At 41.0% G+C, this 25,843-nt stretch overlaps 2 protein-coding genes across 2 annotated transcripts; both read right to left on the minus strand.

Annotated features, from left to right (window-relative positions):
* Positions 1-3,315: 3,315 nt before the first annotated feature.
* Positions 3,316-7,351, minus strand: rps15a (ribosomal protein S15a). Its single transcript, XM_070983060.1, has 5 exons — positions 7,326-7,351; positions 6,269-6,406; positions 5,853-5,932; positions 5,366-5,451; positions 3,316-3,448 (listed from the first exon to the last, which is right to left on the minus strand). The coding sequence occupies exons 2-5, from the start codon at positions 6,399-6,401 to the stop codon at positions 3,355-3,357; spliced, it is 393 nt and encodes a 130-aa protein (XP_070839161.1). The 5' UTR covers positions 6,402-6,406; positions 7,326-7,351; the 3' UTR covers positions 3,316-3,354.
* A 1,936-nt stretch (positions 7,352-9,287) lies between these two features.
* Positions 9,288-14,687, minus strand: notum2 (notum pectinacetylesterase 2). The gene is made up of 11 exons (XM_070986006.1): positions 14,586-14,687; positions 14,351-14,403; positions 13,687-13,782; positions 13,507-13,567; positions 12,760-12,836; positions 12,468-12,570; positions 11,885-12,073; positions 11,616-11,716; positions 10,306-10,453; positions 10,130-10,177; positions 9,288-9,591 (listed from the first exon to the last, which is right to left on the minus strand). The coding sequence occupies exons 1-11, from the start codon at positions 14,642-14,644 to the stop codon at positions 9,288-9,290; spliced, it is 1,239 nt and encodes a 412-aa protein (XP_070842107.1). The 5' UTR covers positions 14,645-14,687.
* Positions 14,688-25,843: the final 11,156 nt, after the last annotated feature.

Here is a 25,843-nt window from a genome sequence, read left to right on the forward strand (position 1 = left end):
CCTCTGGCTCTCTCTATCAAAGTGGGCCAAACAGCAGACTTTTTGTTTGCGTATTAATGTATTCTATTTGTTTCCAGAGCCGCACATCTCCTCTTCTCCTCCACAGCAGTGCCTTAAACCCTTCAGGGACGTCTCTGGGATCCAGCTGACATATGGTGAAGACTGGAGAAACATGTTGGAGGCTGCCAGGCTGTGAACTCCGATCCCCACGTGTACGGTGGCACATTGTCTTCAAACAGACTCTGTCACTGTGGCACAAACACTGAGAGCTTTGGAGGAATGAGGCTTCTTCCTAACTTCACTTTTTCCTCCTCAAACCGTTTTCAGTTTGAAAGGGCCTGTACTCGCAGCTACAGAGGTGCGCTCGGTGCTACTTACAGCTATGCTACTTATCTTGAGGAGCCAGAATGGATTTGAAGTGTGTTTATACTGTACCATCTACACCTGATGTAGGCTAATAAATAATAGAACAACATTCACTCAAAGCAGGTAAGGTTACATGAACGCTTCTTAGGTTCTCCCTAATCCACGATATCTACCAGCAATCTCTTCCAAAGTCGTGTTTACATGTTGCGTCATCCATGTTTTTTCTCATAATTTCTGTCTTAGCAACCCAGTAGACGTTACATTTTACAGTAAATAAGGCAACAAAACATTCTAATAATAAGACATGGTGGGTGTTTCATTGGTTGATTTTTGTATTTATTGACTCTATATTCAAATCGGACTAGTTTTTGGTCACTTGTTGGGTTTCGTGGACTCATGAGCTCAGTTTTTGAAGATCCTGGCCGAACTGTCCACTGACACTTCAAGCTCATTTTGGTCTCAGCTTTATTAGAAATGGTGTTCATTGAGGGAAATATTAAATGAGCAAAGATACTTTTTGGGTTTTATCTACCACCATACCATCTGGATATATGGAATGAAGCACATGAAATACAGATGAGTCGTATTATTTGGCACAGCTGGATTTGAAGTGTTATGAAATATGTCATTTTCATTGGGTTTTCTTACTTCTTACATAAAATCCTGTTTCATTTCAGCTATCTATTCATGCACTCAAGCTAACTCCTGGTTTAAAGTAGAATTTCAATCACTGCCGCAATTACTTTGGAGAAGCCAAGTAAAATAATGTAGAAATGCTGACCACTCTGACACGACCTGGTGTGAAATCATTTTAGATCCTTCTCGACTTCTTTGGTCATGACATGCAGTCCTATTTGACATTTCTTCAACTTCAATTTGTGGTATTTTATACCTGCTTTAAGATGAGATGTAACAAATCAAACTGTATTGCTTTTTATCCCTTTGAAATGGAATGTAAATGACTCTGTCCAAGGCTCAGCAGAAATTAGTTTTTAAAACCACATTTTCACAAATTCCTCCCCAGGGGAGCGTCTTCACCCTGCAGTCTGGCAGAAAGCGCTCGTTCAGAGACAGATTTTTTTCAGAGACAGTATTTCTGCTTTACCAGGAAGTTCAAAGTGTAGAAACAGACAGCAAAGATTGAAGAGAGGCGGTGTTTGAGACTTTTAAGCTTCCTGACAGATTTTGAACTCACTCAGAACCAGAGACCAAAGCAGGTAAGGTGCACCCTGGGAGAATTTGCCCTTGCACACTAAAATACTCTTTGATACTTCACAGCATCCTCCCACTTTAAGAAAAACTGCAAGTACTATCAAACTGTTTACAAGCTCAAGCTATTGGAACAATAGGTTTATTTTTCACTGCCAGGGCAGCTGACCCCAGACAGTTTTAAGTCAAAAGGCCTCACTGCTAACAGAGCGTGAAAGCCGTACTTCTGCAGCTCCTCTGAACTCACTGAGCTTGGTAACCTGGCTGGTATTCCCGATCTTTGAAACAGCAGCAGCGTACGAGTTTGTTTTTTCTTTTACAAGGCAGCGCTTAAGTGCTGTGAACCCACAAGGGAGACGAGGCAGTCTGTGTGCTCTTAACCCACAAGGAGCACTTGGACAGAGCTGTTGCATTAGCAGGCTGTTACCTCTCCTCTACAGTGTCTACAGCGAGGTCAGCAGCCAGACTCCAAAGAGGCTGGGGACGAGACAAAATACACATTGGACCCCAGAAAAGGTCACAGTGGTGAGAGGATTTGAGGGGCGGAAAGCCAGGGCTTTTTACAAGCTGGCAGCCTTGTAGCAATGATGTGGCAGCTCCTAATAGCTGCTGGGACCACAGCTACAACAAGGATGTGCCTATTAGAGCTTTGTCTGCAGTCAGAGCACAAGTTCTGTACACGGTCAGACAGACAGCATTTATGGATGCGGCCCGCTGAGGTGTGCCCCCTGGTCAGGTCCCAACATTCAAACACTTGAGTTTCTGTAATGGTTTTGCTGTCTCAACAGGCGTCCACGTGCTTCACGAATCTTTTTCCTCAACAGCTGCTGTCTGCGGGTTGACTGATCAATGGGTGATCATTTTTCCACTTCTACAGTCAGAGACTTGGCCAAGTCATAAAAGGCAGATACAAATGTGTTCTCCTTGAATCAGGTGGGGAGCGATGAGCACAGATGGGACTTCCTTCAACTCCCATGATCACCACATCACGATGACCCAAAGTTGATATGATGCTCACTAACAAACTTCCTTTGTAACCATGTTGACCAATTCGAGTCCAACAAATTCAATTATATCTTGCTGGCACAAAGTCTTTGGACTATTGTCTTGAGACCTGTTTCATCATCTTTAATAGCCAACATATAGCTGCAGTTAATGGCATTCAGTCTACTTCTTTTTCACTTAATAACTTTGTGATTTTTTCCCTCCAGTTCCTTCTCAGGTGCTGAACGCATCATTGTTGACACCTGTGATCAATGACCATTTCCTTCTTTTATGAACATTGAACTTGGCTTTCAGCCAGTGGCTTGTCAAGTTTGGTCCCCTTGTACATAGATGTATAGCGATTATATGTTTAAAATGCGTATATGTTACATTTAATAGCGCCTGAACATGTGATTGATCAAAATGTTGCACAGCAATAGTAAATTGAAGAAAACTGCAGGTTCTAGTTTTTACCATGTTCCTTCGTCAGCCTACACGTTCTGCCAGTCATAATTAAGTTACTTTTGTTTTCGATGACATGCAGCCATGTATTTCTGTGGCATGTTTTAAAGGACAGAATCGTGCTGTTGTGAGTTGTGTTCTTATCAGACAACCAAAAAATACCAGCACCCTGGTGACCTTGTCTTATCCCAAGGACTACTCTATTGAACCTCTGGCGAAAGCTGCCATCTTTTAAAAAGCAATCTCTCCACAGAGACCTCGTTCTATGAAATCAGTCACAGCAAGACTACCAGCTTTCCCCTGGTTGGTTTTTTATTTGCAGTTCTTTACATTTTAGAAAAAGAATCCAAGGATTTTGCCTCCTGTGTGTTTCCGTCTGGCCTCTTCGTGGTCCATGATGCCAGCTGAGGTGGTCAGCACAATGTATCTGTGGAAACAAAAGTCAGCATGTTACCATACATCACACACTGCAAGTACCAGAGATAAGAATAAAAAGCAGAACAGCAGCAGAAATACATTTAAAGACATTTCGGATTGTATGCTTTATGAAGTAACTGCTTAGAAAACCTAATCTGACCTCCATTTCACACTTAGTTTATACACTGTATGAAAACAACTTCAACTGTAGAGAAAAGACAGAAGTACGCTCTCCAAGTTTGATCGTGTTTAATGCAACTTAGACTGCAAGTACAACTGTCATATCCAGCTTGACGGATAAAGAACAGTGAAAACAAATCCAGGCAGGTTGAATAAATGTGTGCTCATCTGATGGAAAAGCTCTTTGAGCATGGTGGGACCAGACAACCAGACAAATCAAAAGCAATAAAACAAACTGGTGTGCGGCAAGATAGGCAGTATTCATCAAACCAGTCACCACACAATGACAAAGAACAGGCGACTGAGTGAATGAACAAATCTCCTGAGTTTGTCTGCTGAGACACAGGAGTTCAGCAACGCCACTTGACAGCGTGATTGTATGGAGGGTGAGATAATGGAATCTCCATTTTTCATGCATCCATGTTCAAAAGCCATGTCACCAGCGTACCCAATTACCAACGGCTACATCATAACCACAACAACCCATGCTGGTGATGTCTGGACTCACAAATCCAACTTGACAGCCTCCCAATAAACCGTGTGGACAGTATCTTAAATCTGCAGTCTGAACATTGCCTGACATGCCACTCCCTGTTGTCTGTTACATCCTCTGAGAAGCGCATGAGTCCACATCAATGTTAGTGAATAGGTACAAATAAGTCATATCAATCGCCCACCATCAGCATTCTATTCTGCTCATTCTTTGGACAAGTCCACAATTTATTAACAAACAATATCCAACCAATTTAGTGCGCCAGTTTGAATTTTAGTCTCTTTGCAATAAAGTGATGTTAGTAACGCATTAAAACCAGTCCTTCTCTCCACACCAATTCTACTCAGAACAACAGAGCTAGCTGCTAGCATACAAGGTTACAACAACTATGCACAGTCAATAATATGGCCATTCCCAATTCATACCTTCTTCCAGCCTCTTACTATCACCTACTGTCACTCAGCGACAACATCAGACAACCACTGATCAATGAATTAGCAACATCTTTGTTCCATGACACCATTAACCACTGTAGAAAAGAGTCCGATGCTTAAAGCACTTCAGTTTTGTTGCATCACAAGTTGTTTGAAATATACAGAATACTGGGATTCTGAATAGGGCTGTGTGAAATGAACAAAATATACTCCAATATAGGTACTTTCACATCATATAAGTATACATATCACATTATAGCACATTTTCTGTCCATTCAATGAATAAAGCTTATAGAAAATGACCACATGGAAAGGCAGATATGTTATCACATTTTACATTGTAGCCTCAAAGTCTCTCATAAAGGTTGTTGGTGATGTTTCAGCCTGTTGTGAAACAGTTTTCTAGTCCGTGTCAGACTTTTCTGACATACAGTGTGATCTGAGATAACAAAATAAATGATAGAGCAGAAGATGAAATGACAGACCATTTATAATTGTCCCATGACATATATGGTCATATCACACAGCCCTAATATTGAAAATGATCATTAACACCATCTTTGGATCGCTTCAGTTCTCTGAATGAACTTCATGATGGACAGGAGTCACAAAAGACAGGAGATTCTGTTGTCCAGTAATTAACTTTTTTTTTTTTTTTTAAACTGGAATAATCTGTTCAAGTCCCAGATATTTAAATTGCTCCAGTCATGTCTGATAAAAATAAATCCTGATAATACCTATGTCTTTGTTTTTAGAAGGAATAATCAAACTATTAACACTACACCACTATCACCCAAAAGTTGGCATATGTGATTCTCACCCAAACTGTCTTGAGGGCAGCAGGTTGTTCTGCCACTTCTCCAGGTCCTTGAGTTGGAGATCAAAACGTGGACTGATCACACCACACTGAAAGATAAAAAAAAATACCCACTGATTTTAACTCAGGGTTCACATATAAGGCAGCAAGCAGGAACAAAAGCTAAACATAAAGACAGACCATCTACATTAGATTTAGTATTCCCTTCAGCTCAGTTACAGGCTGTTGCAGAGCAATAACTTATGTAAAATATCATCAGACTGCCATGTGTCTACCCCATTCAACGATTTAAACTACCCCGTTTAATAAAAGCAGTTGCAATAATGTCTGGAGGCATTTGGACTTGAGGGAAAACTCAATTTGTGTCATTCATGTTCACCCGAATGTAAACAAAGCGAGCTCAAACATATAGTTAACATTTATCTGAAACTGCCTTGCAAGCAGTGGTATAGTGGTAACTGCAGAGCTTGCTCAACTACCAAGACATTACCTTGTTCAGCCTGCCTGTGAGATTGACGACAATTTTTCCTGCTCTGTGGTCATCAATGATCTCAAACTCACCAATGTAACCTGGGGGTACAAATGACAAAAAACATGTTAATTAAAAAATTTCAAACTATTAGTCTTTCAATCTGATGAACTTGGTGTTTCAGATTTGATCTGATTGAGACACCAACCTGAACAGCCATTACAAGAACAAAAATAACCTCTTCAGCTCGATGCTGACCACATTTCTACAAAGTACACTCTTTTGTCAATTTAATCTTCTTCCTTTGGCTCCAGACAGCACATATATGGTGGAGACCAAAGCACCACCACTAATGCAAGGCCAAATTAGCAGCATTATGTTTCATAATACAAGTACGCCACTCACTCAATAAAACAAGAGAACTGCGAGCCACTCACCGTGCTTCATCATGACGGTTAGGAAGCGCACAATAACCTTGGAGCAGGGCCTGATGAGGACCTGGCGTTTCCCACGCTTCTCAGCATTGTTGATGCTTTTCAGAGCATCCGCGAGAACGTTCATGCGCACCATGATGCCTGCAGACACAGAAGACAGATATTACGCGTTTCGGATGATATATGGAAGCATAAACTAAAAGAAACTAAGCTGTACCTGGTTTCTTATACCACTCAGTACCAAACCAGTTTATTACTGTCAGTGCTTTACAGACTATAGAGAGGAGACTGGCCTGTTTTCACGTCACCAAATGAAACCCTTGATTTATCTGAAGACCTTCAAATCCGGTTTTCTTTAGGATAGTGTCATGGACACTAAATTGCGCATGAATTGCCTTTAAAACGGAAATTGACGTTCAAGAGATTCACCATGTCTGTCCAGTTAGCACGTCACGGCTAGCTCCCATTAATACACGACTTATTCTATGGCATTAGCAACTTGGCTAACATTACCAAGCTGTGGCGAGGAAATAATTTTCCGATATCAGCTGAATTATACTCTCTGCAGGTAACGTTGCTTTTCCTAGAGTTGAACTTAAAACGTGAGACGCTGCGATTCCCACAAAAGCATGGTCCTCCTTGAGCACACAGAAAAGCTAGCTACCTAGCCGTTCCTACTATATTAGCAAACTATCTCGTAACATTAGCAGAGGCAATGGTCAACGTTTGGTCGACGGCGTATTTAATGTGTTACACATGGACATTACCTCACAGCTTATGGTTTAATTTGTTAAAACTGAAAAGACACTGATATGGTCGCGAAAGCTAACAGTTGTCAAGGCGCTTTGAACGCACTGATTCGGAGGGCCGGACAGAGGGGCTAGCGAGTGAAATTTGTAGCCGAAATGTGTCAAACTCGTTTCCCCAATCGAAACGATAATCATCCCAAATGATTATTATGCACGTTCACTTCACGATGACCACATAAATGGAACATTTATTGTTCAGATGCTTTAGATACTTGAAAGATTGAAGGTGACAGTGTAGAAAGACAACTTACCGGTTCTGCAATATGGCGGAAAGAGGAAGTAGAAAAAAATTGCAATGCAATATGGGAAAAAATCCAAGACGCTCTGGAGTTAAGATGATCCACAGCACCACGAAATTTGTGTCTCTGATCATGAACTGAGCCTATGCTGTGTCAATGTAAAGCGACTCGGACAATATTTGCATGATTAATAACGTTTTAGTAATGTGGCTTAAATTTGTTTGCAAAGGGTCATATGACCTCGGTACTTTGATTGAATATGAAATGTTTTATATACGTATATTCTAATACAATTAGAGCCTGTCTTCATCTCTCCCAGTAGACAAATTATAAATAACTTAATTTTGTACAAAAGTGTCACTGTGTAGGATATTTAGTTAAAAATTTTTTTTAAAGAAATAAAAATTTGTCAAATTTAAAGCAGCGCCATCTAGTGATGAGGAAGAATAATTTCATAATTACATAGTTTCAGTTTTCATAAACAGGGCAATGTACATAGTTTACTGAATGACAAGAATTGTTGATGTATCACATTACATACAATATTGTTTTCAGTATTGCTTGTCACATTTCCACTGTCCTGTCATTTCTGCCTCTCTCAGATTTGCTAGCAGGCTTCAGGGGCGTGATGCTTCCCCGCAGGATTTGCGCAGTCTACTTCTAAAAATGTATTTCTATTGAGCAATGCCTCATACATATTCTCATTGAACCTTCTCACACAAAAAATATGCTAAAGATGTCAAGATAATGAATACACAGAACTGGATGAACCACAGTAGTAGAGTTCATGTTGTCAGTGCCAATAGGTATCTTTATTCCCAGTTTCAAAATGAGCACCAGCTAAGTCTGATAATGATTTTTAGCAGGTATAACACTTGTCAAATCCATATCGGTCGACACAGTAATTTCAGTACCTAGATGAAAATAAAACATTCAATCACAGTAACGTAAATGTTTTGCAAAACTAGCATGACACTGTGAAAGAAGTATGAAGGATGAACAATGAAAGATTGCAATATATAGTCTGTATTATGTCCATGTTTATCATGATATAGATTATTCTGACAGCTGAGGGGTGAATAACCACAGTGTTGTTTATTCTTTTTGTTGAGTATTTTTCCTTTTATTGCAGACTTCACATGTCAAATAGTGTCCTGCTGGCATACACACAAAAATATCACTAATCACACTTTTCTTTTACATGCACAACAAATCTTCTTCTTCTTCTATATATATATATATATATATATATATATATATATATAGCTTCAGGAGCTACATACTAAAAAGGCACAATCACACACAATCTTTGCATCTTTGCTCTTTGAAACTGAGTGTGCAAAATATTGAGTTGGTGTGAGATCAGTTTTGGGTTCTGAGCAGTATCTTATTATGTCAAAGAATATTCAGAAACAGAAGAGTGAAAATCTGGTACATCAACTGTGATCACAAAGTATGACTGTTAGGTATAAGAGTATAAATAAACTTTATTTAAAGCTAATTCAGAAGCTAATAAGTACACTGTATGGTGTGCAAATGTTTCTTCTTATGAGTCCTGTCCAAGCAACATGTTTGTACCTCCAACATTTTCCAGGAGCCTCTATTAAAAGTTTCAAACTCTACTACCGTCCTCTGAAGTTTACTTTTCAGAATGATCAGAATGAAAGTGTGTTATAGTTGGGACAGTATGTCTGGCCATCTGCTAAAATTCAAAGCAATTCAACCACCTTTGGTTTAGACCCAAAGCTCTTTCCTTTGGTGTCCAGTAGAGGGACAACTGAACCACTCAGACACAATGACATACCCTCCACTCAAGACCCCAATTTAACAGACACATGAAGCATATTGGAATGCTGAGCAGCACAAGTAACCAGATTTCTGTACTATTTCTATGGTCACATTAAAATTTCAACACATTTTTCCTCTACTGAGCCTTTGCATGGCTACCTCTTCAGCTGCTATCCACTTTTACACTTAACCGCCGTTGCTGACCATGCTGGCCAGAGAATCAGCGTCTCCCTGGGGATCAAGGCCCAACCTTTGGAGGTCAAGCCCCATGGCTACAAGCATCTGGAGCAGGGTGAGCTCCTGCTGGGTGGCCTGGTCCACCAAGGCTGGGCAGGTGGGGTTGCACTGGGGCCACTGGCAGGTGTCCACCAGGTGGAAAGGACAACCTTTGGCAGGGGTTCTGTTGTTGCGGATAGCCTCAAGACTCCTGTCCCAGCATTGCAGGGCCCGTGGCAGAGAGGTGCCTCTAACCTGGAAACTCATCCAGTTACTAGAACAGCAAGACAGAGAAGTTAGGGATTAGAAACAACCTAAGGCAAAGCAGAGAAGTAGGTTGAGTTATGGGGTAAGTTACTGAGGATCAGGATAGTGTAATGAGCGATGTCATGGTCTGATTGCATGCTTTGCAATTTGCTTTGGCCATGTTTGGTAGATTATCATGGTGCAGCAAGTGTAACACTACAAAATGACATACCAATGACCTTGGACCTTCAGCTCCCCTCATAAAGAATCATCACCGTCAATAAATATACCTAATTTAGCCTGACTCTGTAAACCTAGCTGAGACTGCACTGACCCATCAATGCCCATCTGTGCAGCAAAATGATGAGAGTACGCAAGGGGTACCAAGGGGTTTGGGAGTGTGACTTGGTATTTGTTGACACGAAGAATATAGAATGATGAACAGCTGAACAAAAACAGCAGCATGAGCTCACTCAGTAGAGATACTACTGGTAGAGGTGAGAATAAAATGAGAGATGGAAGGCATAAAAGTGTTACCACCTCCTGAGTCAAATATCCATTCTCACCTTTTGGTGATCACTGTGTGGGAGAGGCAAGATGGAGCAAACACAGCCCTGAAAAACACACACAGAGGAGTGACATTATTTCTAAGTTTTGGTCCACCTTTTTTTAATCACCTGGTGCCATTAGATTAGTGTTATCCTTATATTTTACTTTTCCACACAGGTTTTTGGAAACTTACGTGACATCTGTCAGTGAGTTCTTGAGCTCCATGCCCAGGTTCTGTATGTACTGCCACTGCTCCTCGGACAGACTCTGTCCTCCCATGTAGATGTTCTCCACTCTCAGCTGCTCCTCATCAAACAGCCACTGCACAACAAACAGAGGGGCTACAGGGACAACAGAAAGTTCAGTGTTAAATATGCTCAAATCCATACATTTATATTAGCAATGGGTCAGACGACTACGTGAAAAGAGAAATGGGACGCTCATAGTGACTAGGCTACAGAGAATTGTCACCCTATTGAGGTTCCCTTCAGCTCTACTGAGATTTATAGCTTGTTTCAGCTCATTGTTTTGGTTTTACTGCCTGCAAGTCAACTGTTTTGGTTAAATCTCACTGCTCTCATCAGCATTGTTTGTGTGAAAGCTCTGATAAATGCGTGTTGTACACTACACACCCAGCACCAAGCAACAGACAAGCTAGTGATCAGCTGGCGAACATGTTGGAGCTTTTAGCTGCTAAGAGCCAGATATGTGAGCATTCATGACTCCAAATGAATACTAATGTTGCTCTGTGTCTGCTGGTTGTGTTAATAGACAACTGTTTGCTTACAAGTTTGCCATATAGTCATTCGCAGACACTTTTATCTAAAGCGACGTACATATGAATTCTCATGCCGATGGCACAGCATCGGGGGCAATTTTAAGGTTCAGTATCTTGCCCAAGGATACTTTGGCATGTGGACTGCCAAAGCCAGGGATCGAACCACCGACCTCCTGATTGGCAGGCAACCGCTCTACTTCCTGTGCCCCCCCTCCTTATATCAGCTTCATAAGGTGATAACACAGTGTGTCAGTGTTTACAGCTGGTTGAGTTGCATAAGTTGAATGTGTGTTGCTGTCTACAGTGTCTGTTTTGATGCTACTATCAAATTCAGAAAGTGTCCAAACATACACAATGACTTTAAGTTTAGATGTGGAATTAGTTTTTTTTTTTTTTTCCAAGGGCCAGGTCGTCAAGGTTGTCAGATTTACAAAATATCTGCTGTCCAGCAATTGAGGAAAAACTGCCTTGGACTGTCCATCAGACAGTTTTTCTGTTGTTGTTTTTTTTTCCTGTGGGTTTCTGATCATAGACCACGTACTCTCTCTGCTGAAGTAAAAGCATGAAAATCAAATCATCAACATTGGAGTCCATTGACTTTTCAGCCTCTGAGTAAGTTAAACTTGAACATCTTCTACTGCACCATTACTTTTGAAAAGCTTAGGTCAAATATATAGCATGCTAATCAAATATCATGATGGACTTCAGCAGCGGTCAGCACTCACAGGTCAAGGTAGAGTAGAGTTTGTGGCCAAAGAAGCACTGCCACTCCTCTCCTTTCTTGTAGAGCTGCCGACATCTATCAGGTACAACCCCATTCCACAGCCTGAGAGAACAACACAGACTGTCAGTACACACAAACCTATTGGTCAGTCAGTCAGTCAGTCAGTCAGTCAGTCAGATCACACAATAAAGTCACATATAACAGCACTGTATAGCAAAAAGGACTTCTTTTCAAGGCTGTTTAGGCTGACTGAAGAGCGCATGATTTTACCTGAGTCCTATCTTAATAGCATCTTCAGGTGAGCAGGAAATCGTCTCAGGGCAGTTAGGTGACCTCTGCTGCTTACTCTCTAGAAACCACCCAGAGTCCACAAGGCCTCGGACCTGAGCCTCTGCACCGAGCTGCTCCAGCTGACTGGCCACCCTCTCAATATTCAGCAAAACACCTGTTCCGCCAGCGCTGCAGGGGAGCCAAGAAAATTAATACATTGTTTGGCGCCATTTTTGTCAGGGGAATCAAAATGGCAGTGTATGCCAGCTAATAGCAGGGAAGTCAAAATTTAGCAGCTTTGCATTCAGTCAGTGGATCCTGTTTTAGAGCGTGGGGGGTGTCCCAATAACTATGTTGCTAACCTGGGAGGAATGTTCACCATTACAGGGCAAGGCACTTTAATAGACATTATGTCATTGTTCACAGTTGACTGTAAACATCTTAATTGTTGGCAAGAGGATGCACCTAAAATAGGGCTTCTCCTGTTTGATGTTAGCCATGGACATGATCCAGATGGAAGGATGCAGGCTCTTGTCCAAAAGCTGTGGTCAGCATCACAGCATGTGTGATAAAACAAACTCACCTTGTGCCAGACAGCATGACAACCTTGGCCTGCTTGATTCCTTTGGGGATGAGGTCTTTGATGACCTCGCGAATGATCAGGGATCCCATGAAGGTGTATTCAGCTAATAACAAATGCACACATCAAATGATTGGGAGCACCGAGCTGAACAGAAAGCTGGATCAATCATGTTTTCCGACAAACAAGGGAGGCACAGATCTGTCATTCTTATGAGGGACCTAAATAAGAAAATCATGCATGATCGGAGGAAACTCACTTGCATTTGCATTTCTATCTCTCTCTTTTTCTCTGCCTTGCCGTGGCCTTGGAGGTGGGGTTGGGGCAGGCCCAGTGCCACTCCATACATCACTTGAACAGTATGGGATAAAGCTGCAGAAGAGGACACAGTCACATTTATTAGGCTAAAGCTTGAGGCCATCAAGACAATGGAAATCAACCCAGGCTGCAGCTTGCCTCTTCAGTCATACGTCAGAAATTGGCAGACCTGTGTTAGCTGCCGGTCATACCGGACTAAAAAAGGCTGAAGCAGAAAAAACCCCAGAGGTGTGAATGAAGTGAAATGAAATGAGCAAAGGTGCATTTAATTGAGGAACATTGTGTATTTTCCTTAAAAGGTTTTCTCGCCCTAATCAATATTTTCATATTAACACTGGATTAAGTGACCACATGCAATGATAACTAGGACAGTCAAAACGATGAACCCACAGGTCCTCTCAGTCTTGTGCAGCATTTTAGCACCTTTACTCTCATTGTTTTGGTTTAACAGCCTGCAACTTTACTGTTTTGGTTCACTCTCACCTTTTCATCAACCTCCAGAGCAGACTGAGCATCTTACTGGTGGACATAGTGAAGCATTATATGTTCTGAGTGGCCAAAAAAATTAATTAATGCAGCTTCAAGTTTAAAAAAAAAAAAACAACTGGCAAAACCAAAAACAGATTTCCTTCTGTTTTAATAAGCAAGCCATAACATCACAGATTTAGTGTGACACTTCCAGTAGCCACAATAACACACACAGTAAGGATAGACAAGTACTTACATAATGTTTGCATTATGCCAGTGTGGGTTTTCCTCCGCTTGAGAAGACAGTATTCCAGTTCCTGTAAATCCAGCAATCAGAGATCAGACAGATGTCCCTTTGTCTTACTAAGGATGACGTTAAACAAGTAACGTGCTCGGATGTATGGCGTGCATTTTAAAACATGGCCGGATGACCTACCTCTTTTTGTCTGGGGCCACCCTGATGAGCTCATTAGTCGGGGTATATTTTGGTACCTGGAATCACAGGTCTCTTTGCTGTGGCAGCACCAGCCACCTAAAAATAATGGAGACTAAAATTAGACATGCACATCAGGGAGACCCTTGTTAGCTGGTCACAGAGGCCTGTGAGGAATGCAGAGGGAAAGGCATGTACCTGTAGCCTAGTCTGGTAATGAGGCTATATATTCACTCAGAGACATACAAAAAAGACCAACGATTGCTTTGATTTACTGTCAGCACCTGATTTGTTGATTGACTTTCAGGCTTGTCTGGAAAGTGGTTTCTCCTCCAAATTCACCAACAGTATGACCAGTGTTTTAGGCTCTACGCTCAAATAATGCACTTAGAAATCCTGTCACTTCAACAAGGTGTTGTGTTTGGGAAATGCGATGCACACCTCTTCTGTGCTTTCAGAAAACACACATAAGTCAAGCTGGAGGACAATCCACATAAATTTCCCCCATCCGAAGTCTGTTAGATTGACAGGCAGCAACCAAAAAAGGCAAAAAACAGAAGATGACGGGATGAGATGACATCCCCATCAAAATTCCAATGGGGGCGTCTCGCCAAAACAAGCTGACCCTTGGGGACCAAATTAAACAGTTGGCTTTTTAAATACTCACCTTCCAGAAATAACAGCCATCGACGGCTTCCTCTGGACTCCTTTAGGTAAAACCTGGAGAACCACAAATAAACAGGAATGAGGAGATGATGAAGATAAAGCACCCATGAATGGACACAGCGATGGTTTGTGTTGCTCTGTGAATCAGCAAACAGCAAGTGACGGCAACTGTACGATTTAAGTTCCTTCAAAGAGTTTCAGGAGAACACGTGGGAGACAATATAAGAACATCTCACCCTGCTGCTGTTCCATCATTACATGTAACTTGGGTGTTCTTGAGGAAGTGGAGCCTCATATCGTCTGTCTGTTGTCCAGCTGCTCGAGCTCCTGCAGCACCTTCCCGCGCTGCTTCAGCTGTGCCTCCAGCACCTCTAGTGCTTCCAGCACTTCCAGGAGTCGCATCAGCCGCAGGGGGAGACTGGCGTGCATCAACTGCTTGGGTCCCACCAGACTTCTTGGTGGACTTGCCACTAGCTTTAGCATTACGGTTGTTCTGACAACAGATTCCTCCAAGCAAAAACAAGAAAGCAACCTGGCCCAGTATCTTCATGTCTGAGGCAACATGAGAAAAGAAAAGATACATGCAGTGCATCATTAATTATTAATCTGGCTTCATATATCCATATGCAAAACATGAAAAATCACTGTAGCTAATCATCTTCTAATCATCATTTTATAACTTTATTGTCCATATCTTGATGTCTAAATTAAATCCTTCCACTCCTTACCTCTGTATGAAGAAGCAGCTTTGAAGATTCGGAGGAAGCCCTGAGGTCAGGCAGAACTGGTGCTGCTGAGGAGAGAGTAAGAAGTTCAGAGCTCAGTGACCAGGTGTGAGAGGAGGATGCCAGTCATGAGTAGTGATGAAGCCTTGACCAGGTTTTGATGAAGCCTGCAAATCAGCGGTGAGCTTTATAGTGCCACCATATGGATCAGATTTCCTCCCATTTTCCCGTGCAGCTCCAGCCAGGGCCTGAGATAAACTGCTGACGACACACCGCGAGGGGAGGTACTGGATGGCCAGTGGCGAGGAGAAAAGATAACACACTTGTCTCTTGAACATATTTCAAGTCTTTGCACACACCCACCACCTCGCTCTCCCATCTGACCATGGCTTAAGAACGAGCTCTCCTTCCCCCCATCTTCTCCCTCCTTCTCCCTCCGACTGGCCACCACTGATTGCCAGTGCTTTGATTTAAACATCTACATGGTCAGCATGACTTCATAGCCCCTTTGCCTGGTATGTGACCCTGAGGTCATTGGAGCACACACCTCAAGCACTCTCTGACAAGGGAATGAACAGCCCCGTACGGTCCCCGCATGGTCAACACTCTCCAGGCACAAATGGCAGACACTCAAGTTAGCTGTGGCACAAAGTAGACTATGCATGCAAGTCTCCATATTAAAATTGTGACATAAATAACAGCTATGTGTTAATCTACTGGAGATAAGTCATTACATAACGAGTACAGCAGTTTTGAAAAGAGAAAACCAAAACATATTTCTTCTGACATTTTTTGATTCATAAACAGTGACTGAAATAAAATGTATTTGTATTCTGTGATCTCATACAATAGAATTATTATTATTCCACTATAGGAGAAAAAGCCGAAACGAAAAAGTCAATAGACACCATTGTAACACACCTAATATTTTATTTTTCTTGACTTCTTTAAAAAAAAAATCAAAACACTTCAAATCTGTTCTTTGAAATGTCTGCATAAAAAAGAAAAAGTGTACAAACTTTTTTTTGCTAAATTTTGAGATTTTCTACTTTAAGCACAAATGTAAATGCACCTTATGTAAGGTTTCAAATATCTTTACATAATTTTGTAATTCACCTTTATGCAGATGATACTATCTAATACGCCATCACTGACTGAGAAATTTAAGGTCTCCTGAAATGCACCACATAAAACATTTATTAAACTTAAACAGGAATGTAATGCAAATGAGCATCTCTTCCAGCTGAAGGAGGATTGTTGTAGTTATTCTAGATTATGGGAATGTAACAGATATGCTGCTGCCTCTGAATAGGCCTCCCATTTACCATTCTAGTATCAGGTTCATAACAGGATCAAAATTAGCGTCCTTAAAATGAGGGGCAGCAGTTGGACATTAACTCAATAGAAAACTGTGCATTTCAAACAATCCTGCACAATTAAAGGTTTCATGCAGTGTATGTGATGTCTTTATCTTCTGTTGGGTCTCCGTCCAGGTCAACAACTGCAGGTTGGGTGAGTTTGCTTTTGGTGCAGAAAGAAACTGAGTATTTGAAATTGATCTGACCGTCCCCCTGCTGTGGCGCATAAACCTCCTCGGGCAAAAAAAGAGCTGTTTGGTCCCTCTTGACTCCAATGTACATGGAAATGTCCTCAAGCTCATAAACTACTCTAGAGCAAAACTCATCAGTTGATTGATTAGTCGATTGACAGAAAATTAAATGGTGACAATATTTATAGTTGATGAATTGTTTAAGCAAAAATGCCAAAAATTCACTGGTACCAAATTCAAAAATCTGAAAACTGGAATTGCTGGTTTTCCTAGTTTTCTCTAATTCAACACCTTTGAGTTTCTGACTGCTGGTCAGTTCAATTCAATTCAATTCAATTCAATAAATACACACACAATACAGACAACAAAACAAATTTAAATATGTTAACTTCAGCTTATCTTCATGGGCTTCACATCGGAAGAGGACTAATCAATGAAATGTTAATAACATCAAATAATGATCGGTTGAAAAGCCAGAAGCTGCTCATTATGGTGTTGCTGAGGCTGAAAGGACTGCAGGATGGCAGGAGGTCTGAGACTGAGTTAAGCACAGAAGAAAAGAATACAGCCGTTATAATAAAAGCAATAAACTTCCAGTTCACATTCCCCTAAGGAGATTAGACACAATAACAAAAGCACACACACTCCACAAACAAACTGATGGATGAAGGGCTGTATAATGAATTCAGCACAGATAAAAACGTCATGATCAGGTCCAAGGTGTCCTGTAAAATAGGCTGCAACATGTCTCTTCATTCTGGATGTGTTCAGGATTATCTATCCCATAACAAAAGAAAAACAAGATCAGACAATACTGTCTGCAATAATCACCTTAACATTTAAAGACTTACAAACTAGTCAGACAGATTTATCAAGGTTTGTCTTATTGCCTTGGCAGAAAGAAAACGGTATTTTTGTCTCATTTTCAAGCATTTCATGCCATTTCAGCTACTTTCAACTATGGCCAGAAAGAAAACGAAGCTACTCAAAAATATGTCTGTGAGATCATATGCGCCTACGCGCAATAAAAATGTACCCTAAGGACATCACTATAATGAATTTGATCTACCGAGCTGAAAAATTCTTCATTCCTTCAGGTGTCTTGAAGCATGCACACCACCATCTGTCTTCCCAGAAATCAATGCAACAATCTGTTTAACAGATACCTCAAATAGCTGAAAAATGAAAGAAGTTGCTGTAAATCTATCACCATTTCGCTAGAATGTCACGAACAGAGACATGGCATTGCTGCTGTTTTATTTTTCTTTGATATGAGATTGGACAGAATGATACGTTTTTTACAGCAGGTTTCAGATCAGTGCACTAAAGGGAATTTGTGCTCTACACCTACAGTGATTGAACTCCCACAACTCAACATGGGTCAAATATTGTCCCTGTAAGCATCTACAACAGATACATTCTCATACCACGACAGGCATACACAAAAAGTGAGACCTGGCACACTTCTGGAATCGATTACATTTGTCTCTTTACCTTTGAAAAATAAACATTTTGCATAACCCATAAGGGGCTCATGAGACATGCTGAACTTCACCCTGACAGGGGCAACAGCGTGACCTCTTGTGCAGCATAGGTGGCATTCTTTCTCCCCTTGCGTTGTTATTTTTCACAGCCAACCTCCAAGGTCAGGACACCTAAAGCCCGGGTGGTCCGGGCACTTTGTCTGCTGAGCATGTGTGTCATCACCAGTGTCGAGAGCTGAGGGTCCAGCCGCGAGCTAGAATGCTTGTCGGCTGATAGCTTCAAAGAACAACGAGCCAGAGACCGCAGTCATATGCTGGATTCTTATGGCCGCACCGCAGCGCAGAAAGGTTGCGACTCACAGGTAACAACCCCCAAATCCAACCATGTGAACAACAGATTTGAACCATAGAGTCTTTTAATCAGTGAACTCTTGTTTCACGACTGATCAAAACACATATTTGTATGTAAAATGAAACAACAAAACCTTCTATAGGATTGTGATACATACCACAATCATGCCTTGTGGCTCCTCTTGCCATGTTGCGTGTAATTTGACAATCTGCGACAGCATCACTCTAAATCTATGTTGTCACCAGCAGTGGAGGGCATAGCTGGGGAAAGAGGCCCATGATTAATAGGAGATAAGAGTGGCATCTTTACAAGCCACATGAAAACAAGCCTCAGGCGAGAGATTTGAGGCCTGGTCAGAGTAACATGGCCAGGGCTCTCCATTCAATCAGTAATGCTGACAGACAGGGTTTTAGTGGGATCGGTGTAAAGTACTAGGCCACTACAGGAGGCTAGCAGGTGGGGTGCGCAAAACTATCTCTAAAACCAGGTGTTAAGAGGCCTTGCGTGGTAACCTTCTGCAGACTGCCAATGCATCAGCTTGATAGATGGAGGAGGGGTCAATGGCAGGGATACAAGGTGTTGGATTCAGGAGGGGGGGTGATGTAACAGCCATAGAAAAGGGTAGCTGACAAGTGAAAAAGTTTTGAGCGCTGCAGCTCATTCTGCTGAACCCCTCGTAACCTGCTATTTGTTCTGTCCACTTTATTGGCATGCCAGGCGCACTTCCATCGCGGCAAAATATGTTCAGCCTCTAGTATGGATGCCGCAACTACAATCCTAAGCAGTCATGGATGCATAAAGGACAAATTGTGAGATTAGAGAACTTAAAGCACCACATCACAAAAATTAGCATGTGCAAAATTGGTGTAAGTGAAATACAGATCAGGTAATGCAACTTAAGGTAGGCAACCTGCTGTTTACCATATATTACTGTAGGAATCATAAACTCAAGGTCTGCAGGCCTCAGTTTACAGTCTCTAATACTTTAATACTGGCCTCAGTGGGCCGCTGGTTCTGAAGGGGGATGGGGTGGTGGATCGGGGTGCATACTGTGCTTGAGTGAACAGCTTGAAGTGTCTTTAGGGCTCATGACACAGTGGAACAGCAACGTGGCCTTGAAGTCATGCTGGATGAGCTACCAGACCTGTCAGTGTAGTGATGGATACCAGCGGTGGGGTCACACCATGTTCAACTCACACCTGATCAACAATACAATCATCAAACAGCACCCAGTGGAAACAGTTGCACAAGCCCCATGTGATAAGAGAAGATACAAACAAATGTCACCTTGATGTCTGGCATGTCCATTTAAAAACTAAATAAATCTAACTAAATAAACTAAATAAATCCCGCATCATAAAACCTTTTGCACATTTTCCAGAAATCAGTTTTCCAACTGAGCTGTGTGGCTATGATTTGAGGTGGTGCTTTGAACTAAATGCTAACATGCTCACAATGACAATGCTAACAAGCTAATATTAAGCAAATATGTTTTCCATGTTCATCATCTTGACCTAGCATGTCAGAATGCTAACATTTGCCTATTTAGTACTAAACACAAAGTACTGGACAAATTCAAACTTTGACCTGTTGGCAACACAAATGAAAAGTTCAGGAAACACCAAAGTCATTAGTATTCAACATCGGGGGTCCATGAATGTTGTGTACCAATCCACATGGAAGAGGTTGAAATATTTCACAAGTTAAGTGAAAACTTAGACCTGCTGGTGGCGCTGTGAGGAAAGTCAGGGGATCATGAATCAGGATTCATCCTCATTCTTTAGCAACATTATTTCAAGATCACAAGTTCATTTTTTCGTTTTCTTGAAATAGCAAAGATTGTTTTCTCATCTCTCAAGTTAATTTATCTCGTTATCTGGAGGCCATTTTTTTGAGAAAATTAAATCAACTCATTATCATGGGAAATCAAAAAAATGTTTCTTCTTATTACTTACAGCTGGGGTCCCCAATCACCCAGACCAGTATCAGGCCATGGATCATTTGGTACCGGCCACACAGAAAGAATAAAAGCTTACGTTATTTACATTTATTGCAGTCTGAGGGTGTTTCATTTTGAAAAATGACCACTTCCATGTGTGCCTCTTTCCTGCACTTGTCTCAGTCGTAGTAATTGTATGCACAGGTAAATTAAACCCAAGTTAACCCTAGCAAAACAAATGTCCTTGGAGATCTTAAATAGGCTGCAAGACCCAGTGATGAGACAGCAAAAGACCCCAAGGCTGCCTCAAAAAGAAAGCTGCATTTTAAAGAAAACACCAAGAGTCCATAGATACTTAAATTACAGATTCATCACAACAGGTGATTCACATTCACAAGCCTGCTCTGTATAATATGTGGGACTGGCTATCCAACGAAGCCATGAAGCCTTCAAAACTGCTTCGCCACATAGAGACCAAGCACCCTGCACTGAAAGACAAGCCACTGGATTTTTAAATAAGATAACAGACAGAAGGACAGAAGCAATTAATGAAGGCCAACACTTCATCAAATGTGTCTGCACTGAGAGCATCATTCTTAGTGGCTAACCCACTGATTCTACGTTATGGTGAGTTGTATTATATTACATATATTACAAAGCAATAATAAAAATACACTGTGTAATATGCACTGCAATAATTACATTTATGTCAAATATGTGATAATCAAATTAAATATTATGCAGTTTATTATCCCCCACAAGCGTTATGCGCATCCGTCCCCACCCATTCTCCGGTCCATGGTCCAAAAAAGGCTATTACAACAAATGGCAAAAAGTCATAAAAAGTTCATGCGATTCGCTTTGAAACTCTCAAAGCCAGCCCAGAGAACAGTGCGTGCCTGTAATGGTCCATTCTTATGAGCCTTTAGAAGTTGTTTTTTCATCATAAACTCTCTCGTTATTTCAAGAAATCCGCCTTTTATTTTCTGAAGACAGAGATAAATTAACCTATCACGACAACAGCATTGTAATCTTGCAATAACAAAATGATTTAACTTGATCTTGAGATAACAGCTTTAAATGAAAAATTGCAAGCATGGCTGTTCTTGGCTTCCATACATGACACTCCTTCCAATGGTTGTTGACATTATTTAGTTTGGATCACAGTGGTGGACTGGCAACATGATCAAATGCATATACATGGCATTTTTTTATTGTTGTTGTCAATTTAATGTCAAGTTTCTGCTATATACATGCCTCATGTGAAAATGGTCATGAGGTGAAAATGGTACCACACACAGTTTTACACCATGAAATTAGATTTGATAAATTTTGGACTGATGAACCTTCCTTAAAGACTGACCTTGGTGTGTTTCTTCTTACTCCAAAGCGATTGGTCGGGCACTGCATGACAGGCCGTAAATCAGAAATTCCAGCCGAAGTGATGTCAGCCCTTTGCATCGTGTGATGTTGCTGCATACTGTGAAGACATGTGGACATGTGGTCACAGCTCTTTCAGCCACACACCCAGTCACCCGAAAGATTTATCATGGCTAGCCAGGTGCACGTGAACATGCACATATGCATAGTATGTCCCTCAGCACAGAAATGTAGTTTATATTTGCTTATATGTCACAACTGAAAACAATGTAAAACTACAAACACATTTTCACTCTGAGTAATCTGAAGTATACAATGACATCACTCTACAGGTATTTATATGTATAGATATACCATAGAACAGTAAAAATGTTTACTGTTTACTATTCATAGGGTTGCCCGTCTGAGTGTGGCTGTTTTTCAGTCCATGCTGCTGTATGGGAATAGTTGACCTGGATAACCAGAAGTATATGAAAAGCTCTACTGAGTCAGTTCGAGTTATTGGCTCCTCACTTCTTGGAACTCCTTGTTTAAGGGTCAAGGCAATGCATACTGTAATAAGCATGCACGTGATTTGAACATAAAATTTATGGAGACACGACAGTTAGCATCTGTGTTAGCTTTATCACCCCAGGCAGTCAACCGGGCTGAGCTCATCAAAACATACAATCATTATGCTCCTGCAGTTCAGGTCAGACCCATACTCAGTCATCTCACGTCAGGATACAAAGTAAGTCTTTCCCAAGGTTGATAGATTTGGCAGCGTAATGGGCTTCAAGCAATTAAAGATCCTGCAGAACAAACGAGAAATCGTGAAAATGGTCACGAATCAGTCACGATAATTGTTCTCTGTATCGAGGGAAATGAGGGATTGGGAAATACAGGCAGATGTAGGCCAGTTCCTGGAAGCGATAGTAAGACAAAATACGCTTATTGGCTGTTTAGATTTATACTACTCTCATGTCTGTATGTTAAATGTGAAGCTGCAGCCAGCTGCCTGTTAGCTTGGTTTAGCATATAGAGTGGAAACTAGCCCAGCTAGCCTAGCTCTGTCCAAAGGGAGCAAAATCTGACTACCAGCAACTCTAAAGCTCAATATTAAACAAGTTATGTCTGATTTGTCTAATCTGTACAAAAAACAAACTATAAAAACAAGCGGTTGCGGTTGTACAGGGGGCTACTTACCAAGTTATTTCTTAGCAAGACGCAGTAACTTCTGAAGCGTCCGTTGGTTGTCTGGCAACCTCCAAGTGTCATGGTGACTGCCAATCAGTCTTTATGCTGAGTTAAGATAACTGAATGCTGGTGGTAGCATCATATTTAGTGAGCAGACATGGCAGGGGTATCAAACTTCTCACGTAACCCTCGTCAAGAAAGCAAATAAGTGTATTTACCAAAATGTTGAACTATTCCTTTAAATCACACAATCCTGCAAAACCAGTGGGCAGCAGCTTAAAAACTGATCTGACGTTATGGTCTAAGATACAGAAAGCTGTTTACGATGCAGAGGACACAACGAATCGAGGGCACACTGTTGGAATAAGTTAAAATAGAAATATGAGCAGTCACCTTAAAATACACAAAGGCAGGTACATCGTGTCTTCAAGGAGAAATGGAACAACACTGTGTCTTGTCTCACTGGGCCGTCAGTGTTTTTCTGAGTGTGATGGTTTTTCCAATCTGATTTGCCTTGAAATAAGTTGATTTTTGAATGGGTTGTGCATATACTATAAACTATGCTAAATCTAATGGCTTTGTCTTACATCTCACATCTGATTTCTAAGCTTATAGCTCGTCACAGAACAGGAGATGTTTGTTTTCGAGGATAATTGCATATTGTTCATCACTTTAAAGGGTGTAATGTGAGGTGAAACACTTGCATGTTTGTGCATTTACAAAATCTGAAAGAAAGCATGTTGAAAGTTGTCAGACATTAAAATGTGACATCAACAGTGATTCTAAAGTCAAACAATATCTACTCTATCCCAAGTGGCTGCTCAGTACTACAGATAGACCCTTTGTCACCGTGAACCCAGAGCAGCCTGCTCACTGACAGTCTGTATATATTCAATCCAAGAAGCAATACAATCTGTATTCGATAGCTTGTATGACTTTTAAGAACCTGTATTATTTGTACTGCTGAAAATTTACGACCCCAGTGATTCACGGGTAGCAAGACAGTCCCAGTTTAGTTAAGTTTTATTGCCCTTTTCAAAGTCTCGTTGCCAATATCTCAGTCAGTGTTTCAGCAGATTCCTTTGGAACGTGATTCTGAGTAAAGAACCTAAACAATTCACATGAACTCCTGAAGGCCACAGACGGATGTGGAAAGTAGATTTCTGATTGAGTGAAAATGACAATAAATGTGATGTCAAAAGAATTATATCTATACATAAACAATGGCGGATAATTTAAAAGTAAATTTGATCAAACACAGACAAACCAGGGAGTCAGTGAAGCAATGAAGGTATTTATTCCAGGTATGTAGAGGATGATGATTGAAGAAAGGGAAGAGGAGCCATAGTAGAGAGCCACGGATTAGAGCTTGAAAGGGGCAGAGCAAGGCCGAGGAGAGTCATACCTAGTCCACAAAGTAGCTTTTCTATGCGTTTTGCCCTTTTATCCACGCCCAAGTTCAGTTTCAGGTTGCTGAAAATGGAGCTTTTGGAAAAGTGAAAACTGTTTTTGGCTTGTGACAACAATGTGTGCACCATTATCTATTTTATTTATGTGAGGACATTTTGTGCAATGGCATGTAGCATTGGTGGGATGACTTGGTGGATGAGGACAAGTGAATTATACCGGATGATTTGTATCAGCAACACAACAGTAAGCAACAGGACACAGTACACGTCAACATAGTATTACACTGTTATAGGCAACCAAGCTGGTAACTTGACCAAATTTGACATTAGACATTAATGTTTACATATTTGTAACAGTTTGCCAGTGCAGGCTATCATTATGTGTTTGTTTTAATGTTGCTATTTTATCTTCCTAATGGTTGGGTACGTTATATTATCCTATGTTGTAGTTGGCGGTTTCTCCACTAGAGGCCACTGTTTTTTGCACTTGCTGTAGATTAAGGTTGTATAATGATTGCTTAATCATAATGCTTTCACCTTGTTTACAAACCTTTTTTGTTGTTGTTTAGTCATTAATGTTAGTCATTAGCCTGTTCGGTATTCTGTAGCAAAGTGTTCAAAGAGGAACATTTCTCAAAGAGGAACTCATTGGGCATGAGAGACAACACAATAATAAACAGTGCATTAAGATTAGTGCTTTTCACAGACTGGCCAACGGAAACGAAAACGACATTTTCTGCAATAATAATTTGGTTTGGGTGGAACTGATGATGATGAAGATGAACCTTATGATGAACGTGTCTGTGGTGCAACAAACAACACAGGGGTTAAGGAATTACAAGATAAGCAGTAGGGTAACCGCTACCCCAAAGCCTGACACAGTTGATCTCACTGATTTGGACCCATAGTTCACCATGTTGTGGAGTGCAGATATGCTAAGAGAAGTAGCCCATGATCACTGATCTACACTTGCAATACACTGTTTTATTTAAGGTTATTCATCCTTAACACACAGCAAAGAAGAATCTATTTTTAAGCAATAAATGCCAAACGACACATAAACCTTTGAGGTCAGGTCTGATATGCAAACCCACCCCAGCTAAAATAACACTTCTGACCTCATGCTGGGCAAAATAGATCAGAGCCTGTGAACCTGGAGAACAGCTCAGCTCTGTGAGACACTTCGAACACAGATATGGATGTACAAGGGTGACCAATTGAAGAAAAGACCTCAAAATATCAGTTAATCTTATAGTTATTTTCAGGATCATTTACTTGTTTGATATATAAAATGTCAGAAAATAGTGAAAAATGCTATTATACATTTCTAAAGCTTAAAAATCACTTAGTAAGTACTTGCTCTGTTAGACCAACAGTCCTAAGACTGATAATCACTCGAAGTACCAAATTTCAGGACTGTGCATCCAATAGTTGGATGGAGTCACGATCTATCCTCGGAGGACGATCTATGGATGTCTGT

Source organism: Chaetodon trifascialis, chromosome 2 (assembly GCF_039877785.1).
Source record: "Chaetodon trifascialis isolate fChaTrf1 chromosome 2, fChaTrf1.hap1, whole genome shotgun sequence".
NCBI classification, from domain to species: Eukaryota; Metazoa; Chordata; class Actinopteri; order Chaetodontiformes; family Chaetodontidae; genus Chaetodon; species Chaetodon trifascialis.

What these genes read in the sequence shown, in the direction of transcription:
- notum2 (XM_070986006.1), bottom strand. Translation starts at nt 14,644, where the DNA reads ATGAGGCTCCACTTCCTCAAGAACACCCAAGTTACATGTAATGATGGA. An exon ending in AATGATGGAACAGCAGCAGG is followed by an intron (nt 14,404 to 14,585) that starts GTGAGATGTTCT and finishes GTGGTTCTCCAG; the next exon opens with GTTTTACCTAAAGGAGTCCA. An exon ending in CACACAGTGATCACCAAAAG is followed by an intron (nt 9,592 to 10,129) that starts GTGAGAATGGAT and finishes TTGCTGTTCTAG; the next exon opens with TAACTGGATGAGTTTCCAGG.
- rps15a (XM_070983060.1), bottom strand. Translation starts at nt 6,401, where the DNA reads ATGGTGCGCATGAACGTTCTCGCGGATGCTCTGAAAAGCATCAACAAT. An exon ending in TCACAGGCAGGCTGAACAAG is followed by an intron (nt 5,452 to 5,852) that starts GTAATGTCTTGG and finishes TTTATCTTTCAG; the next exon opens with TGTGGTGTGATCAGTCCACG. An exon ending in CTGCCCTCAAGACAGTTTGG is followed by an intron (nt 3,449 to 5,365) that starts GTGAGAATCACA and finishes TTGTTTCCACAG; the next exon opens with ATACATTGTGCTGACCACCT.